The sequence below is a fragment of the Thamnophis elegans genome, chromosome 3, assembly GCF_009769535.1.
Source record: "Thamnophis elegans isolate rThaEle1 chromosome 3, rThaEle1.pri, whole genome shotgun sequence".
Classification (NCBI taxonomy): Eukaryota; Metazoa; Chordata; class Lepidosauria; order Squamata; family Colubridae; genus Thamnophis; species Thamnophis elegans.
In genome coordinates this window covers 76,074,783-76,096,039 of record NC_045543.1, presented here as the reverse complement: position 1 = coordinate 76,096,039, position 21,257 = coordinate 76,074,783, and the positions used below count along the sequence as shown (strand labels likewise).

The window sequence follows — 21,257 nt, the reverse complement described above, 5'->3', positions numbered from 1 at the left end:
CTTATTAATAGGCAATTGAAGACGGCAACTTGGAAGAAATGGAAGAGGAGGTTCGGCTTAAAAAGCGTAAAAGGAGAAGAAATGTGGACAAGGATTCGGGCAAAGAAGATGTCGAGAAGGCGAAAAAGAGGAGAGGAAGGCCTCCAGCTGAAAAATTGTCACCCAATCCACCTAAGCTGACAAAGCAAATGAATGCCATAATTGATACTGTGATCAACTATAAGGACAGGTAAGGTACTGTTTTTCAAAATCAGCACTTTAGTTTCTTTGGAACAAATTGCATTTTCCCAATTTTCATCATGCCATAGTTTGACATGAAGATGCCCTTGCATAGAGTTCTAAAATTTGTTTCGTATAAAACCTTCATCAAATTTGAAATTTGTGTGTATACACACACTCAGACACACACACAGAGACACGCAAACAAACCCACATAAACTGACACACACAAAAACATATTGGAAAACCAAACATTTGTGTATATTCTTGTATCACTACTTATGAATTCAAGATAAATATTTGTAGTATTGTCCTAAAATGAGAGTATAAATAGGTGCAGGTTTATATGTGTGTACATGTGTGCATGTTGCATATATGCTTGTGGATGGATAGATAGAGAAGAAAGTTCATTTGTTTCAATCAAAATAAGCAGTCTACCATCTATGTAAAGTTATACAGAAAATTTGTACTACTTAAATAATAGTTTCATATTTCACCCACATAAAAACTTTTCTTAAGAGTAAGAATTTCTCTGTCTCATAGTAGTGCTTCAGAAAGTGAATGTTGAAGCTTCTTCTGGGGACTTAATGAAGAAAATCCTGGAGCTTTTGCATAGCTAGCAGTAGATTTAGTAGGTTCCTTGAAAGACTAGTGGGATGATTATTCTGTATTGGAAACTCAGCGCAAGTAAGCAGAGTTCAAATAAATAAAATAAAAACCGCAACAAAGAACACAGTTGGAAGAATTGCCCTTTTTTGTTATATTGCTGTATTTTGAACAATTTATTTATACTCTCAATTTATTTATACCAGCAAGATATCAAGACTTCCGTGGGCTCTGAGTTTGTTCACACAAAAGAATGTAATTTAACAATGCAAAACAGGTAGCCCAAGTGTCACCATCAGACTCTCACACAAAAGGATGATTGCGTTTTTTTCCTTTATTTTTGCAATGCAGGCAGTCAGGTCACTCGTTTCACCCTTAACTCCCCCATCATAGACTTTTTAGATGTGGGCTTCAATTAAACCCATCAACTTTGAGTCACCAGGTTGTGTATTCTTGGTCCAAATAGCGAATTCGAAAACGTATTTCTATCACCTCTCGAAGTAGACTAGACAGACAGGTTTTAAAGTGATCTTTGGATCACCTAGCAAAAGTTTTTTTTTTTTACTTTTGAAAACAAATTCTCTCAGAATTATTTAGAGACATATTTTTAGTCTTTTAATTGTGAATGTAGTTCAGAAGCTTCTGAAACACTTGGCTGGGAAAAAATAGGCCTTTCTCCCATTCTTCAAGAGCTGGTACATTTTCAGTAACCATTGCATATCTGCAAGCAGCTCTTCAATACTGAAGAAGGACACTTTGCATAGAATTGCATTACTTTCTTTTGAGCATTGACTTAGGAATTTTCTCATAACTGTGAAGAAACTGCTGTGATACTTTAGCCAACTGAATGGTATCTTGGAGCAGCATGGTACACCTCACGGACACTAAAAGGTTGTGAGACGCTGCCCATCGCCCATACCTATTTTACATATATACATTACAATACAAGGAAAATAGCAGGGCAAAATCAAGGCAGGATTCAAAGGAACCAATCCCCTAAATTTGGCTATAAGAGGATGATTCTTAGGATGCAAGCTAATAAAGCTGCCTTATTTAAATACAGTTCTAGGACAATAATTAATGTTTGGGACAGTAGCTAAATTTCGACCCAAAGAGGTCCTTTCTACTCTTTCTTAAGATGTGCCTCAAAGTGTCCTATGCAAAAACTAGAGATCGGTCTGATGTGGTTCTTTTCAACAGATTTCTCTCAGGGTGTTGAAGAAGGGAAGCTTTTAGGGAAAACTTCCGTGGCCTATGCATGGTCTTTTCTAAATGCAGATAGTCCTTGACTTACGACCACAATCGAGCTCAAAATTTCTGTAGCTGAGACATTTGTTAAATGAGTTTTGCCCCATTTTACGATCCTTCTTGCCACAGTTGTCAAGCGAATCACTGCAGTTATTAAGTTAGTATCAAAGTTGTTAAGTGGATCTGGCTTCCCCATTCACTTTGCTTGTGAGAAGGTTGCAAAAGGGGATCAAGTATTTAAAACATTCATATTAGTATAGATATTTTCCAGAGTGAACTAGCTGCATTTATTTAAGTTGGCTTTTTTTTTTTTTGAGATTTTGAGATTCTCCAAAATCCATCTTTGACATAATATTACAAAGGTTATTTATATGTATTTAAGAAACAGATATTCTTGGACTTTACTTTTTTCCATAGAAACTTTAAAAAATGGTGCCACTAAGTATGGGTCCACAAAAATTAACTGTGAGTGAAATAACTCAGTTTGTTGTGTTGAATTAGTAAGCAGTTTCCAGGGGATTTCTGCTCATTTTTGTGACAACAAAACTTTATTCACTGCACTAACTCTTGCAAATCTGTTGTAGAGCAGAAGTAAAGTTCTCCAAATAAGAATTTTTTGGCAAAACTTTTCAATAATTATGGTGAAATGACTTGAATAACTGTTTAAAGTTGCCTGATTTTACAAAGAATATTTTCCATAATGTAAAATAATAAATCAATACATTGAACTCTTAGTTTTCACAAGTTGAGGAATGACTCAGTGTGAACTCATTAAACCAATCTTAGCTGCAATCCTAAAGAGAATCAACAGGGATGAACAAATCAACCTATTTTTGATGGCATGTGACCATTTCATATTTACAGTAGAACCTCTGGTCACGAACGCTTCTGACCACAACCAAATCGGGTTCCAACCAAAAAAATTCACAATTTTTTTTCTGCAGCCGATTTCCCCTTCTGCACCATTTTTTGGGGGTAAGCACCAAATTTCCAAAATTAGGTTCAGGTCATGACCAAATCGGGTTGCAACCAAAGTTAGGGAACAAATTATGGTCGTGACCATAGGTTCTACTGTATTTAGTTACAACTTTGCTTTGTCTGATTTCTATCTGTGTCAGTTTCCATGTGGCAATAAATAACAACAATATATTTATATCTATTTTATGTATAGCTTTCATAATGTATGTAAATTTCACACACACACAAACACGTATATATACATACATACATATAACATATGTGTGTGTGTCAGTAGTGGGTTCCAGATCCCGTTGCAACCAGTATGGTTGCAACGGGACCCGTTGTCCTCTACATGAACACGCACATGCATGCGATGCGTGCATGCATCATACCTTCCAGAGATGCCTCTGTGACGCTCCAGCTGCTCAGTGGAGCATCGTGCAGGCACTGTATGCACCATGCGCGTGTGCGGAAGTGTCAAAGGCTTTAAAGGACAGGTAAGGAGCGCGGGCGGGTGGGCCCTCTGGAGCACCGTACTGGAACGGTATCCGGTGCTCTGGGCAGGCTCCAGTACGCCCATACCAGGCATACTGCCTGCAACCCACCACTGGTGTGTGTGTATTGCATGTCTTTGAAACTTAAAAGGGAACAATATAATATATATTAATAAAAGTAATATGATCCAATGGAGAGGAATAGTTGAATTCTTTGAGAAAAATATAGCTGGAGTTTTAATTATGAATAGAAGGCCTAAAATGTAAATCAGAAAGTTCAAATTGTTGTAATATAGGTTGTTGTGGCTATATACAAAACTAGTAATTTGTAGGTTAATGATAGTTGCATCTTATGCTCCAGTGGAAAAATCAAATACAAATTTAGGGGAAATTGTTCAATGTTTGAACAAGTGTAATCCAAGGGAAACATTCTCTGGATAACTTAATGAAATGGAACAAGATATTAACAGAAAAGGTTACGACCATTCAGTGGTCCAAGTGTGAATCAGAATAGTTACTGGCTATCTGGTTAGGAATCAATCTTGTTTGAAATACATTATTAAAGCATAATTTGCAAGAATAAAAATAAATAAAGAAGCATAATGGATTAGATTATTTTTGCTGAAAGATTTAGAGAATGGGTGAAATCTTTAACTATTATGAGAGGTTTTAAATGTGAGAAACAAAGGTTGCTTGGTGCTTTCTGAGCTTGCTTGTTTTCTTGCAGGCTTTTCATTACCCTAACTAGGTAACATCAACAGTACTAGTAAGGAGTGGGGTTTACTGTCAGTATATTCTGATGTCTTGCTCTGTCAGTGTTGATGGGGATGGTCCTAGAGAGTCTTTGGTTGAGGTGTTTACTGTTGACTTTTTGGCAGTTTCTTGATTGAGGTATATTGTTTATTTGATAGTTGGTCTGATTAACCTTGGAGTTAATCGATGCTGATTGTTGGTGGAGAGGTGCTTAGTTTTTTTGTTCTTTTTTGGGTTGGGTAAGGGTTTATTTTGCAGAGTGTACAGATGTTAATGTCTATGTGTCTATTGATGGCTGATTTGTCAGGTTGCCATGTTTTTAGAAATTCCTTGGTCTAATCTAGTCTTGGCTTGGTCTAGAATGGTCACATTTTCCCAATTGAAACGATGATTAAATCTGTCTATACATTGTGAAATTAAAGAGTTTTCATCATGTCTTCTGACTTGCTAGTTGGTCTTTGTGGATGCATTCTGCCAGCCTTCTGCCTGTTTGTCCTACATAGTGGTTGTTGTGGTCCTTACATTGTATGTTGTAGATGATGCCTGTTTTTTTTTTTCTGGGGTTGTTGGGTCTTTTGGTCTGCTTAGGATGTTTTGAAGGGCTTTAGTTGGCTTGTGTGATTATAGTGATCTGTTGATAGTTTCTAAGACATTCTTGATGTGTGGCAGTGTAATTCTTTTTAGGGCTTCTGTTGGTTGTGCTGTATTGGGTTGAGTGGTCAGGGACTTTTTGGTGAAGTTATGGAGGGAGCTAAGAAAACAGGCGTGAAATCTGTTTGCCACACAGTGAAAATAATTATATTACAAAAGTCACAGAATAATCTTATAGAATTATACTAATGGAAAAAATGAAATACATGTTTTGTGCTGAAAAGAATAAAAATAGGCTGTAGATGGGGAAAAAATAGAAACTGCTGTGAAAAATGAGGTTGTAAGAATATTACTGAAAAGAGCAAGGAACAATTAAGAGAAACTAAAAAAAGAACTTGCCATGATGGAAATAAAACTATTGTTTTGGAAGTGAGTGAAGAGGCTTAAACAAGAAGTTTTCAGAAGAGTGAAGGGAATTAAAAATAAAAGTGTTGAACACAATTGAGGGAAAGCTGGCTAGAGTATTTTAGAGGTTTATAATGTGAACAATAGAGATTTCAGGTCTAGAAATGAAACAGATGCTTTAAATATTAGTGTTCAAGGAAAAAATATAAAAAGGCAATTATAAATGTGTGATTGTCAAAATTGGCAAGGCTGCCGGTGTAGCTAGTATGGAAATGATTTTCTTATGGAATGATTTACAACTTGTTAATGTGTGCATGAAGATTTCAACCTATGCCTGATGAATGAAATAATGCTTGTTCCTCTATACAAAGGGAAAGTCAGGAAGAGTACATGGAAAGACTGTTCGTTAAGTGCCCTAGGAAAATACTTGGGCAGAATTTTGTTTAAAATTCTGCTGGATGTGATAAGTAATAGATGGTTGAAATAAAGTATGCTTTAAAAAATAGATGAAATAGCAAATGGGAGCAGGTAGTAAGATAAGGATGTGCAAGTCTCCTTGGTTGTCTAATGTATTTATGTATGAATTTATAAGGAACAGCTTAAACATATGTTGGTTGGTAATGGAGAAATATGTATACATTACATACCTATGTATTTTGGTCTGAGAACCCAAATAATGTGCAGAAAATGTTGGGTTAACTTGTATGATGCAATGAGAATCATATATCTTTCATGAAAGACCAAGATAATACTGTTTGATAGGAAAAATAAAATGATCAATTACAAGTTATACATAAATGGCAACAAATAGCAAGTTGTTGAATGTGTGTCCCTTTTGTAGAATTTTTATTAAAGAAGAGTGAATTAATGGAGATGTTCAGAAATATAAACAGTAAAAATGTGTGTGATTTCCGGTAAGGAATAATTGTTACAAGAGGAGAAAATAACCGGGTATACAACCCTGTTTCTGCTCATTTGCTCATTATATGAGAGTGTTTTTAGAAGTGAGAGTTTCATGTATTGTGAGAAATCTAAACATAAATACAGTTGTAATGGAGCACTCCAGAATTCTATGTGGTAAAGGGAGAAGAAATAGGATAAAAAATGGATAGGGGCTGAATGAATGGGATTACTCAAACTAAACAACCAGTACAAAAGAAGTTTAGTGAAGTGATTTGGTAATACAGCACAAAAGGATGACATTGCAAACCAAATTAAAAAAAGAGTGAGTAGGTCAAGAGGAAGGAGAAGTCTCAGAAAGAGGTGGGTGGATGGATTTTTATGAGCTCCTCGAAAAGAAAGTGGTGAAATAGGAAAAGGCAATGAATGAATCACTTTACTGATGTGGTACAACTAAGGATGGTTTGCTAGAATTGTATGAAAAGATATATTGAATCATATAAAACTATATTAAACAGCAAGAAGAGGGAGGGGAGGAGAAGAGACCCAAAAGTGCTTTTTCAAAAGGCAACTGGACTAAGTTTTCCCTTGAAGACGTTTCACTTTTCATCCAAGAAGTTTCTTCAGTTCTGACTGACTTCTTGGATGAGAAGTGAAATGTCTTCAAGAAAAAACAAGGTCCAGTTGCCTTTTGAAGAAGCACCTTTGGGACAACCATGATCTGAATGACTGAGAATCTCCATAGACATGGGAAAAGAGAGTTTTTCAGGCAATACAGCCACATAACTGGTTTTCTTCTTAATCTTCCTTTGCAGAGGAATATGTGCACATAGCCCAAATTCTCAAAAGAAAATGATCTTGTTGTGGTTTAGGAACTTTATAAAATTGCTTACCAGCCAATAATTCTCCTCAAATGTAGAAAGAACATGAGTTAAACAGTATTATATCCGGACCACTTAGTTATTGTCATAGTGCACAGTAAGTTTCAGAATAGAAAATAAAAAATAGAAAAACCTATTCAGCCTTGCAAGTCCCATAAACTGTCACTTTTGAACCGTTGCTCAGACATAGTACATAGTACATGGTCTTCAACAACTCACCACAGTTCTCTCACCTCAGACATCTCACCACAGCCAACTTGCTGCAGCCAACTTGCCGTGGCCAACTTGCCACAGGACAAGTTACACTGATATCGAAGAAATATTCAAATAGAACCATTAAAGAAAGGATGCAAAAGGAAGGACAAAATAAAGTGTGAATGACAAAAATTAAAATATTTTTAAATTTCTTTTAAATAATTAAATTGAATTGTCCTGCAGCGAGTTGTCCTGTGGCATCTTGGTCATAGCAAGTTGTACTGTGGTGAGTTGGCTGTAGAGAGTTAGCTGTGGTGAGTTGAGGGTGGCCAGTTGGCCGTGGCGAGTGGATTGAGGCAAATTGTCTCATTCCATTGTGGATCTCCACCTATTTTAGAAGGCTATTGCTATGTCCATTTTTATTACCAGAGTCAAGTTGGGTGTAAGTGGATTGACCAGCCCAGAGTTAGCCAGGGAACATTAATGTCTGAGGATATGTTACTTATACATAAATTTTCACAAGTGCTTTAAAGAGGACAAATGTCGCAACATTTTGAACAAAAATACTGCCTTGGTAGTTAATGCTCTCTAACCTTTGAACAGTATAAACTAAATTTCAGGCTTAAGCAACTTCATCAAGATAGGGATCGACCCTTTCCCATTTCTTTTTTTCTCATTCCACTTAGCACAGTGAGTAGGTCACATTTCATACATCAAAGCATTCCTTTTTATTATGGGATGTCCATTGGCATTAATGGTGCCTGATTGCACCTCACACTTCACTGCGTTTAATGCTTTGTTAAGCATGCCTTTCCTAGGAATAAGACTAAGATAGAAAAGATCCCTGTTCTGTTATCCATCGATTGTAAAATTCAGGTCTCTGTCTGACTTTGTCTTTCAAATTGTGGTTATAAGAATATGAATCCTGTGTTAATACACAGTCTGAAGCCAAAATTATGAAATGCATATAGTGTAGAATTTGATTTTTTTTATGACTGCTCATCTACACTAGAACTGTCTCATGAGGAAAATAATTTTGCAATACCATAATTACATTAATGAGGACAGATCATACAGTAAGTTGTTACTTAGTAAAATAATTTTCCTATCTTAATAGCTTGGATCCATGTGGGTTTGTTCATAAAAGTAGAAAATATTTCCATTTTTTTCTCTATTTTTTCTAGAGATTGGAGAATCAGAATGGTTCTGAATGCAGAACGGTTCCTAAGTGTTTGCGTTTGTTTTGTAGTTAAGTATTATTCTCTGGGTTTAGGTATCCCATGCACCCCAATTATTGATACAGGTTGATAGATTTTCACTTAATTCCAGACTGAGGATATCTATGTGGTCAGTTATTGCACATCTCAGCATGTATTAAGAAAATGGAGAAAGATAGTTTCGGGAATCCTCAAATCTCAGGCGGAGATGTCACTTGTTAAAACAGTTCCTTTGTTGAACTTAGGAAATAAGAAATGTGCATTTTAGATTTATACTTGAAGAGCTGAGATGGCACAGTGTTAGAGTGCAGTACTGCAGGCTACTTCAGCTGAGTGCTAGCTGCAGTTCGGCAGTTTGGCTTAAGGTTGACTCATCCTTCCAAGGTGGGTAAAATGAGGACCCAGATTGTTGGGGGCAATATGTGGACTCTGTGAAACCGCTTAGAGAGGACTGTAAAAGCACTATGAAGTGGTATACAAATCTAAGTGCTATTGCTATACTTTGCTTCAGAATTTTGCATCTACACTTGCTTATAACCAGTTCTGTAGAAACCTAGAAAGTTAATGATGCATTGATCGTAATTAACAATATTGAACATATCATTCAATATTAGTGTAGCGTAACGTGAAAATCACTCTTTGATGAGGTATAGGTAGTCCTTGACTTAACCACAATTGAGCTCAAAAGTTATGTTGCTAAGTGAGACATTTGTTGAGTTTTTCCCAATTTTACGATCTTTCTTGTTAAGTGAATCACTGCAGTTATTCAATTAGTAAAATAGCTGTTAAATCAGTCTGTTTCCCCCATTGATTCTGCTTGTCAGAAGGTCACAAAAAGGGATCACATGACCTAGGGACACAGCAACTGTCATAATATAAACCAATTGCCAAGCACCTGAATTTTGATCATGTGACCACCAGGATGCTGCAGCAGTCATAAGTGTGAAAAATGTTATAAGTCACTTTTTTCAGGGCATTGTATCTTCTAATGGTCACTAAATGAAATGTGGTCAGTTGGGGACTACCTATATCTAGATAGTGCTATGGGACTAATCTCTACAAAGCCATAAACATTTCCTATTTATTTGTATCTGTTTCCTTTTAAATTTTGAATTAATACTGAATTATTAATTAATTAATTATTATTAATGGAATGCTACCAGAGTTTTCAGTAAAAATAATCTGATAGGCCCTTTGAGTGCACAGTTGTGAGAGGCATCTACATTTTAACTTCAAATTTATTCCTGTTTATCCCATAGGGTGTTTTTGAAATAAGAGAGTTTCTTTCCAGAATGGCAAGACATGTGTATAACGTATACACATAAATATATAAGTCACAGTCTCTATTTGCTTGCTTATTTGTGTGGAAAAATAGTAGAACTCACTGCAATTATAGCACTGAAATGCCACTCATATTTCTGTACATTCCATTAATTTATGCAGGTCCTATTGCTCTTCAGCATATAATCTGGTAGTTGCTAGGCAACCAAAAGAGAAATAGTGAACGTGATTTTTTATGTTTGGTAGGTCTCTCTCCCTCTTTCATGTGTGCATGTGTGTTTCTAAAAGATGTTATTTGAAACAGAAATATACATATTAAAATAGGATTAGCCTGCATATTAATCATAATTTACTTAGCATATCCTTGATTGCAACCATTACATTTTTCTTCTTAGAAGAATGCCTAATAGATTTCTTTTTTCAACCTTTATGTACATTTGCACACAAATACAGATACAACATCTTTTTTGTGAAACACAAAAATCAATGGATGGGTGCCTCCCGCCCCCCCCGGGCCAGGGCATAATTCAATATTCTGATGCTGGTGTAAGAACATACATTAAGCAAGGCACTACCGTATCTTTGGCAAAATACCTTTATTCAGTGCTTTTGAAAACATTATTAAACAAAGCTAGCCTATGGCAAATCCAGGTTGCTCCTTGCAAAAGAATTGCATTGATAATACATTTCTTGAACATTAAAACAATCCTTTTTTCTTGTCTTTTAAAGCAAACTGGACCCTTGAATTCCCTTTTTAGCAAGCATAAAGAGCTCACAAAGTAACACCACAATAGAAAACACCTTTTTCTCTATATATAAATACCCAGCTGATTCTGGCTTTTTTGCATCAATCTTGTCTGTTGTAGTAGTTCATCCACAATATTTGTTTATTGAAGTTGAACAGTTGACTGAATGAAGACTGTCCCAAATTGACTTCATTAGGAATTGTTAGACTACGATTATTTTATGCACAGATCTGGCTTATTGGCAAAGTGTTATGTAAATAAGCAAAGGAATTGCAGATAAAATATCCCAGATTGGCACTGTAGTCTGCAGTCCTGTTGCCAAGATAATAAAGATGTACAGCTGTGCTGCACTTGCATTGAAATTCATTAAAACCTTCAGTTTCTGGATAGTTTGGATGTGACTTCAGATGCTAAAAATGATTATTTGTTTCTGCTGGGATACAAATCCATGAGGTAAGTTATGAATGTTATGACTGAAAAGCTACCATGCTTCTGAAATGCCAAACAGCAGGATCTTTTCTTAATGGTAATAGCATTGGAAATGTTTTTAAAAAGATATTTTGCATATTAAATGCCAAGTCTGGCAATTTCCCAGGGAAAATTACTTTTGAATGGGGCCCTAGTAATTGGTAGTTTAAATTCCCAATATTTGTCTTGGCTCCTATCCCTATCAGGACACGGTCTAAGAATGCCCATGGAGAATAGAATCAATGCATTGCTTCTTTCTTTTCTACAGTTCAGGACGGCAGTTAAGTGAAGTCTTCATTCAGCTGCCTTCTCGAAAAGAATACCCAGAATATTATGAGTTAATTAGAAAACCAGTGGACTTCAAAAAAATCAAGGTCAGTATAATTTTGATTGCATTTGAATGTATTTGTCATTAATTAAAATTATTATGTAAATATTTGCACACAATGAACATAAAAATATTGCTTGCTCTGAATCTTCATAAGTAATATTAAATTGTGAATAAATTGTTATTGAAAACAAATTCTTGAGAATGTAACATAGCCTAGTTGTTGAAGGCATCTATTGGAGACGAGCCATCCCAGATGGGAGAAGAGCTCAAACAAAGAATCAGCCTAGGCTCATTATGTAAACGCAAGAGGTTATTGGTCGGATCAGTATGAAGTACTGTATTTTTCAGAATATAAGACGCACCTTTTTCCCTCAAAAAAGAGGCTGAAAATCTAGGTGCGTCTTATACATCAAATACAGCATTTTTTGCCTCTCGAAGCCCTGCTCCTTTCACCAAAATGACCGTGCATACCCTTATGGAGGCTCTCAGAGAGCTCCTGGGGGCTAGGGAGGGCAGAAATGAGCACAAAACCAGGCCCCAGCAGCACTATAAGCCTCCATAAGGCTATGCATGCAATTTTTTTGACAAAAAAATGGGCCTGTTTTTGTGAAAAGCGGGCCATTTTTTGCTCGTTTTGCCCCCAGCCCTCCAGGAGCACTCTGCAAGCCCCCCCCCCCCGGCTATTCATGCCTTTTGGGGGGGGAAACGAGCCCGTTTTCATGAAAAACGGGCCGTTTTTGGGAGGTTTGCTGAATGTAAAAACTTTTTTTTTCCTTTTGGAAACCTCTTTAACTGATTGATGAGAATTACATTGATCAAGTGCTGTGCCAGCAGAAATAAAGTCTTAGGTGCTGCAGAGTGTCAGCTATTTCCTTCTCCAGCACATGGATAAATACACCTGGAAACATCTGCCTACCGACATACGCTCTCTTTCCCTACCTATCTTCTGTATTTCTCTCTGTCTCTCTCTCGCTCTCTCTATAGATATAGATATATAGATATATATCCCTCTACCTACCTATCTACCTACCTACACTCTCTCTGTCTCCTACCTACCTACTGTATTTCTCTCTATCCCTCTATCTACCTATTCTCTCTCTCCCTACCTATCTACTGTATTTCTCTCTCTATCTCTATTTCTCTTTCTCTTTCTCTATCCCTCTCCCTACCTACCTACACTCTCTCCCTCTGTCTCTCCCTACCTACCTGTATTTCTCTATCTCTCTCTATTTTTCTCTCTCTCTCCATCTACCTACCTAACTACTCTCTCTCCCCCCTTACCTACCTACTGTATTTCTCTCTCTCTCCTCCTCTCCCTCTATCTACCTACCTATTTTTTTAAAAATTTGCCTCTTCAAAACCTTGGTGCGTCTTATACTCCGAAAAATACGGTAGTTTCTCTGAATGTGGTCAAATTCTGATATGATGTATGTAAAATTAGGCAAATTTCAACTGCCCACTGTTAATCCACTACCAATCACAATATATTATTCTGTTTGTTTTATTTTTTTAGTATTATTGTTTTAATGCTTTTATTTGCTAGTCTTTGACCATAATAAAGATTGATTGATTGACACAAGAAGTCTAGGTCTGACATGCCACCCCCAAATGCCTTAGAGTCTTTTCCAGGCAAAAGCTGCCAGCCTGAGGAGATTCCTGTACTATAGGCAAAGAACAATAAAGTAGATAGCTTGAATTCTACATGTATGGGTTTGATCGTTTGTTCCTGACAGCATCTGCACAAACTCTGGAAGTTTGATTTTTATAAAATGACCAGGTTGTTAATAATAAATCCAAAGTTTTTTTTTTATTAAAAACCTTTATTGAGATGCATGAGGGAGTATAAAACAAGAGCCAACTTCGGAGAATATTTAAGCTATCTTAAACATAGTATCCATCACAAGCCTTCCATGAAGCAGGTGCTCCTTCTGAAGCTTCTACTCAATCCGGAAAATTACATTGACAGAAAAGAGTAGTGTTATCTTCAATGGCTTATCACTTTCTCCCATTTCTGAGAGGCCCCTGAAATTTATAGAGACCTTCCAACAATTGAAAAGAAGGTAGTACTTGCACTGCTGAAGTGTGTGAGAGAGAAAATAACCAACAAAACTCAGATACTGTTCTTACTGATGGAATAAACATTGCATTTAACCCATGGATTTCATTATAGCTACATTTAGTTTTGGTGAATTTGAATGTTGTACTTTCTCACATTGTGATATATATGTAAACAGTAACAACATAAATATTGTTCTTTATAAGATTATTAAATTCCTTGGAGTATATAGCAGCTTTAGGTACATCAATGGGGTATGCACCACTAAAGCTTCTAGTATTTTCATTTTTCTGGCATGTATAAATTTTTACCTGAATTAGACACATAGCTTCTTGAAAGTATCATTTGTAATTCTTCTTTTCATTCAATGTTGTTCCCTGTTCTTTGTTCAATATGTGGAGAGTTTGGGCATTTTTCTGAATAAGGGCTGCTATGTTTGTGCTATTTAATTAGTTGACAGGGTATAGTAGTTAAATCATTTAGAACAAAACTGCATCTCTCTTATTCTGAGTTATGTTGTTAATTAATTAATTTTATGTGTGATTTCTCTCCCCCACCCCTTCAATCTTTCCCTCTGCCCTTGCTTTAAAAATCTACTCTTTGTAGGAAAGAATTCGTAATCATAAATATCGGAGTCTCAGTGACTTGGAGAAGGATGTCATGTTGTTGTGTCACAATGCCCAGACCTTCAACTTAGAAGGATCACAGGTCTGATTCAAATAATTTCTGATTCTAAGGCCATTGATGTATATATTTGCATTGAATACTGTGTACAATCTGGATTCCTTTGCCAATCTGGGCCATTCAATTTGAAATTTCAACTTTCAATTCTTAGTGGGAACTGAAATCAGCACAATTGAAGGGTGCTGGATTGTCATGCTCTGCTATTCAGTGGGCATGAGAGTAGGAAATACTGGCACTAAAAATATTATCATACATTGTGCATAATAATTTTACATAAAATAATTTTAAATCTATTTGTTTCGGCTTCAACTTAGAGGTAGTCCTCAATTAACAGCCATTCATTCAGCAGTTGTTCAAAGTTACAATGTGCTGAATGAATGGTACTTATGCCCAGTCCCCAAAACTATTGTAATGTCTAATCAAAGTTGGAGGCTGGGCCACTCATCTCGCTTATAACTGCAGGGATACTTCAACTCTCCCCATCTCTGTCCTTTTGGCCACTCTGCACAGTGGCACTCCTCAGCAGTCTCAGCTGGCTTCCATGGCCCCTACCACAACATAAATCCCTTGCCATCCTGTGTTTTACAAGCCATAGCCATGCCCAGTTAACTTTGGCCATCTTCCTCCCACTGCTGACAAGGCAGGATCAGCCTGGTCCTATGAGAGGCAGCCATTGACTATGAGTCTTCTTTCCAAGATTGTTTTTGCAGTTCTCAAAATAGCACACACCCTTCTCACAATGCTCTGGAAGGTTTCTAAGGCATTGGAACTTTCCACAGCTCTTCCGAAACATCGCAAGAATGGCACGTACAATTTGGAGACTGAAGGTCAGGGCCTTCTCGCAGGGTTTTTAGACGACCTCAGAATCCTTGTGAAGTTGCATTGCAGATCATCAGTTGAGCACATGATGCCAGGAAGTGGACACAATCCTAGAGGATAAAGAAGGTTAAGGGGGAATCTAAAACTGGCAGGGCTGAGAACTGCATATATGCATGCTGCTTTCATTTTGAAGTTATATTCTGGCAAAATTAGAGCAGGACGTAGACTTGCCTCTGTTTAGTTGAAAAACAGTGTAGAAAGGAATGATTTGTTCATTTAATTCTGTAAATTGTAATGGAAAGTTTGGTGATTTTTGGGGGGGTTTAAAGATGCAACTCAACTTCCTGGACTGATTGGAGATCTACAAGAGTTCTCCAACACCGGAACACAATGAACACTTTTGGAAGATTTATGTTCAGAAAACAGCAAATTATCCCTTTAAGTGACCAGTTTGAGAATCCCTGGAACACTGTTTTATATGCAACTATACAACATGCACACAAAAGGGAGATTTAGAGTACCAGTTCTCATTGCTTTTCTTCGGAAATAATGCTGAATTCCAAAGAGAAATCTTATAAATCTTAAAGGCTTCAAAGAAGACCATTGTTCAACGCTATTGACAGAGCGGACCCTATATAACTCCTAATGAATATTCTATAGTCTTAGCATTATAGTTGCACATTTATTGCACAAGGAAGCCTAAAAGTAATAAGAATCCCAAACTAGTTTTAAAAACAATAAGCCATCTAGTTTACACCTATTATCTGTGATCATTTGAAATGCAAGTTAAGTGTCTTCGTGTCTATAAAATGGCTTTGAGTTATTGTAGTCGTATTAAACATCGCTTGCAATAGTACCAGTTCATTTGAGAAGGAAGATTAATTTTCAAACCTTCTTTTGCAAATACAGTTATAGAAAAAAGTAATGTAATGGAGAACTCAAGGTCTTTTTTTCCTCAAAGGTGATCTTTAAGTCATTTAGTGATATGAGCTGATAAAATAAAATAATTTTTTTAAATTATTTGAAAAATTTGAGAGATCAGGAACTGACTGTAAGATTGAGTGTTTGTTCCTTCTAGCCCCATAGGTTCTGTGCAAAAAAATCATTTTCCCCTTATGTCATGGCCTAGATTAGGGATGTCCAATGTTGGCAACTTTAAGATCTGTGGACTTTAATTCCCAAAATTTCCCAGCCAGCAATTGGCATTAACTAGATTGAAATCATTAGAGATATAAATCTTAAATAGTGATTCAGGGTCTTAATGATAAGCCAAAACCATTTTCAGGAGTGCAACTGGAGTTACGATACTGCAATACTTTATTACCTTTTACAGCAACTATGACCTGAGCACTTTAGATACTTACAGTTTATTTCATAAAGGTTCTGTTACCAGCAAATATGAGCCATTTTATTTTTCTGCCATAATTATCACCCAAGGACTGCGCCTATTTTATGTTGAATATATAGTTAGACTATAATCTAAATCTTAATTAGAGCTTTCCATGGAAGACTTTAATAGCATTAGTACTGCACGATTAAATAATTTAGGCATAAAAATAGGCTGGGAAATGTGAAAAGCACTATAATATGGAAGCTCACTTAATTTAGTGCATAAACAATTAACACTGCTATTTCCTATAAAATGCATGTAAGAAGAATGATGCCTTGTTCAGGGAGAGAAGAGGCCATGCTCTCTGTGGGTTTGAATAGAAAATAACCTTCCATGCTGTGGATTTTTGATGGAGCACAGCTTACATTTCTGACACACATTTGCTTTCATGCTCCAGATCTATGAGGACTCCATTGTTCTTCAGTCAGTCTTCAAAAGTGCACGGCAGAAGCTTGCCAAAGAAGATGAAAGTGAGGACGACAGTAACGAGGAAGATGATGATGAGGAAGACGAGTCAGAATCTGAATGTAAGTCTTTCATTCAAAAATAGGAACAAGCAATCTGCCTTTTTGGCAAACTGACCATCTTTGCCATTCAAGACGTAGCTAGAGAAAGTTCCATTTGGGCCCGTAAAATAACAATAAAAAGAGAGTTCTTACCATTCAGATTATTTCAAGCTAAGTAATATATTTTCACGGCTTAGCTGTGGTTTTTGTAAAGCCATGGGTCAGAAAAAGGAAGGGTGAGGAAATCCCTTATAGAGTGGGACATACATGTTTGTTTTAAGAGTATCAATTTTGGCATTCAAGTTCTCAACATTTTTTTCCGCTTTCTCAGCAAAATCTGTGAAAGTGAAAATTAAGCTAAACAAGAAAGAGGACAAAAACCGAGATAAAGGGAAAGGCAAGAAACGCCAGGTTCGAGTCAAAGCCAAACCGGTTGTGAGTGATGATGATACTGATGAGGATCAAGATGAAAATGTAAGTATGCCGTTATTGAATCACTGATATCTTTTATTTTCCTTTCTTTTCTTTACTCTTCACTGCAATTAGTTTTACACGTATTAATCTTTACACATTAATATTATGGGGAGATCGAATTTTTTTTTAAAAGAAGTAAGAGGTGAAGTTTGCAGTCTGCTTTCTATCCATTTACGGCATATTTGGACAAAAATATCAAAAGTGGTGTGCAGCTTGTCCTGAACATCAAAATAGATTGTAGTTCTCAAGCCCACAGCAAGTCACCCAGGGGATTATATCTCAATGTATTTTTCAAAAATCCTAGGGAGTATGACCAAGCCTTGAGTGTACATAAAATAGCTCTCTAATCTCAGTCTGTCAGTACAAAAGCTAAGTATTAGAAATTCACTAGTGTAAGAAATAGAGGTGAACATGAGGTTATATTTTTCGCTATGTTTAATAGATTACAGTTTACTAGTGTATGTTGCTCAGAATTGAAGTCGAGCATCTTCTAAATCTAATTAATCTATTCCAAGATGCGCCAACATATATACAGTGTATCATATTTTAGAATTAAGAAATCAGGATACCGTTAAATACAAGCTCAAACCAGGGATTTACGTTCAATTCTAGAACTGAAAATACACCAAGTCATAGTAGAAACTATTCTTAGCTTTTCCTCCAAAATTGGTTCTGCGTTGGCATCCTGTTTTATAAGGGGAAGCAAAATCAAACTCTTGCTGTTGTTAATGAATGGAAGCCAGGAATATTTGGTGCTCCACTAGAGGCCCCATTTTATGTTCAGCCAACTCCTGCATTACGAGACAGGCTGTTTGAAAGATGGAGGTGGAGTAGCAGCCCCTGCTCTGAATCCTGCAGTTGTGGTGCTTCTTGAAACCTCCGATCACCAACAGAAACAAGATTCCTTCTTGCAGATCGGCTCCATCCAGTAACTTTGTAATTCATGACAGTGCCAGGTATAATCTTCACATTCCTGTGTGAAAGCCTGAGAGTAAGTTTGTGTTTGGTTTAACCACAGGCTTAGTGGCATGGATAACATATACCCTTCAGTGGCTCCCATAGCTCTCTGGCTTAAGACAGTTCTACTGTAAGGACCCAAATAAATTCTTCTGAAGTAGTCATCAGGAGTTAAATCCATTTAGTTCAGTAGAACCTGCATGCTCACTTAGTTCTAGAGTTCCACCTTGTTTCTCTATTGCCATTCCTTTGCTCATTTTTATTTTGAGCATATTCTAACTTTTTCCCTCTATCTCTTATATTTAGGACCAGTCAGAAGTAAGTGGAAGTGACGACGAGTGATCCACACAGTTAAATATTCATAAAGACAAAATTTCTTCTCTCGGTTTACACCCAGTGAATTCACTTGGTCAGATAGGCATCGGGGTGCTTCTGTATTTATATCATCTATAAATTAACTTTAGGGTTAGTACCAGACAAACATATTTCGTGGTGTAAAAAAATGTAACATACTGTGACCAAAAAGGCCTCAAAGGAAAAACAAACAAAAAAAAAAACCCTTTTGATGGGAAAAACATGGGTGGATAGTATATTTCTATGGGTTGGATTTAGCTAACTAAATGATTTGACAATTCCTGGGTTCGATATTTGATTAGATGCTCTCAACCAGCATCAAGAACGTTTTAAAAGAAAGTCTTTTGTAGCATTGCTAACCAGGAGCCATTAAAAGCAACTGGTAATTTTATTTTTCATCAGGCAATTTTCCAAGTTTTATTAGTTTATCTGTTTTACATTGTATCTGTTTTACATTGTGCTACATAATATGCAGTTTTGTTTTATAGCTTCTAAATGTACAGTAGCTAGTCTCTGGCCCACCCTCTACCATTTGTTGTTTCAGTTTATGCTCCATGATCTGTTGAAAAAGAAATGCTTTTTGAACTGTATACATGAAATTTATGTCTACTGTAAACTTTACTTTTCCCCCCTCCTCTTCTTTTCCCCCCCCCCTTGATTATAAAAAGTTGGATTTAAAATGCTGTTAAATATTGCAATTATAGTATAATGAATGGCTTTTTTCATCAGATTCTTTTATGCTACCATTTATGGTTTGTTACCTTTCCTCAAAGTGTACTTAATCTTTGCTTTCTTTGCACAATGTCTTTGGTTGCAATTCATAAGCCTGAGGCAAATAAAATTCCAGTAATTTTGAAGCAATGGTCCTTCCTTTACTTTACCAGGGCAGGGAGTGGGGAGGAAGAGGCAGCGCTGATGAGCCCCACCCCCATTCGCAAGTACTGAGAGATAACCAAAGTGCTGAGTTTAGGTCAACCTCCCAGACATTCATTATTGCTGCTGCTCTGTTCCAGAAGATGTGTCCCTATGGATTACACTTAACTACATCTTACATACATTTCAACATTACAGTTGTTGTTGTTGTTACTCAGAGGGCTTTTCACAAATACCTTGTCAGTAGTAAGTGAACTAAAATAAAAATATATTTTAAAACAAAGCAAATGATTTGCAAGAATAGCTGTTAAGAAACCACATCAAAGGAAGGATTATTTTGGGACTTATTGCTTCTAGTAATAATGGATCAACTTTTGGGGCGGAGGGAATCCCATGTTGAAAGCAACAAACGCTCAATGGGAAATCATCTTTTCTCCAATTAGACATTTAGGCCAGGTTATTTGAAGGACCCTGTTTTCCCATTTATATCTACCCAACCCACCACCAGAGTGGAGAGGCAGGATATGTTACAGGTCCCCTCTCAAGAGTTCCATTGATGGGACTAAGAAGAAGGGCCTTCTCCATGGTGGCTCCTTCCCTGGGGAATGTCATCCCTGAAATAAGATGGGGCCACATTTTGACACTCTTTCAAAAGGTCCTGAAGACATCGTGTTGCCAATGGGCCTGGGGACCCCAGAGTAATATGGAGCCCATCAAATGGTTGTGTGGACTGTTGTTGCCAGGGTGGCGTGGGGGTGTATTGGTGTTTTGTTTCTGTAAGTGGCCCAAGAAAATCTGTGTGACATCATTATGTTATTTCTGGACTACTTAGGCACACTGGGTTTAAGCAAAAATGTTCACATCAGTTTTGGGGAATTGTGTGAAAGGATGCCCACAGAGAGGGAGCGAGTACAATGGACTACAGTGGCAATTTCTCAGGAAAAAATAAGGATGTTCCCAAAAAGTGGGGAGGAGCCAATCCAGCCAGAGTTGGATAGGAGACAGAGGGAAAAAGTAAGGATAGAAACTCCCTATAAATCTTTAAGGGTATCTCCATTAGGGTGAGAATAGTTAGGGTTTAAGCTTGTGGGAATTTTGTTTGTAAGCAAATAAAGAACTAAACTCTGTCTCAATTGTTCTCTGTGGTTCTTGGGCTTAGAAAAACAGGAGCTTTGTTTTACTTGGAGTTCATGTTGGGCACTGTGCCTACATGAGCCTAAGGGGCCTCTCCAAAGCACCTGAAGGCAAGATGATAACAACGGATGGAAACTAAACAAGGAGAGAAGCAACCTAGAACTAAGGAGAAATTTCCTGACAGAACAATTAATCAGTAGAACAACTTGGCTCCAGAAGTTGTAAATGCTCCAACACTGGAAGTTTTTAACAAAAGATAGGACAACTATTTGTCTGAAACGGTATAGGATTTGCTGCCTGAGCAGGGTGTTGGACTAGAAGACGTCCAAGGTCTCTTCCAACTCTGTTATTTTATTTTAAGATCTTGGCTGATAATATCAACGCAACATTAGAACTGAAATAAGCTGCTCTGCTTTTTTGTATGGGAGAGATTTAAAGAAAGATAATAGATGTCTTTAGCTTTTACATGTTCCCCCCCCCCCACAGGAAAAATTGATTGAGGGTGAGTGCAGTGGTTTGCAACATCTGCTATCCCATGTTGCTTTAAAATGCCCAAAACGGCTTATCTTTCATCTTCACTTATGCTACAGGATTTGTATGAGGATTACAAAGGAGTTTTATTTGTATTTGTTTCACATTAGTTTTGCCTCAAAAACAACCATCTTAGAGCAGGCCCTCTCTTTAAAAGGAAGTCCCTGAATCTTATTAAATATAT

The 21,257-nt window shown here is 36.9% G+C and overlaps 1 protein-coding gene across 6 annotated transcripts in view; it reads left to right on the top strand.

Annotated features, from left to right (window-relative positions):
- Positions 1–19,392, top strand: part of SMARCA2 (SWI/SNF related, matrix associated, actin dependent regulator of chromatin, subfamily a, member 2) — a 111,997-nt gene extending 92,605 nt beyond the window's left edge. For all 6 annotated transcript variants that reach the window (XM_032214152.1, XM_032214154.1, XM_032214151.1 and 3 more), the window contains 6 exons: positions 12–229; positions 11,233–11,338; positions 13,958–14,059; positions 16,642–16,771; positions 17,082–17,224; positions 18,488–19,392. In XM_032214152.1, the coding sequence (XP_032070043.1) occupies positions 12–229; positions 11,233–11,338; positions 13,958–14,059; positions 16,642–16,771; positions 17,082–17,224; positions 18,488–18,523 (735 nt within the window). In that variant the 3' untranslated portion in view covers positions 18,524–19,392. The remainder of the gene's footprint in view (positions 1–11; positions 230–11,232; positions 11,339–13,957; positions 14,060–16,641; positions 16,772–17,081; positions 17,225–18,487) is intronic.
- Positions 19,393–21,257: the final 1,865 nt, after the last annotated feature.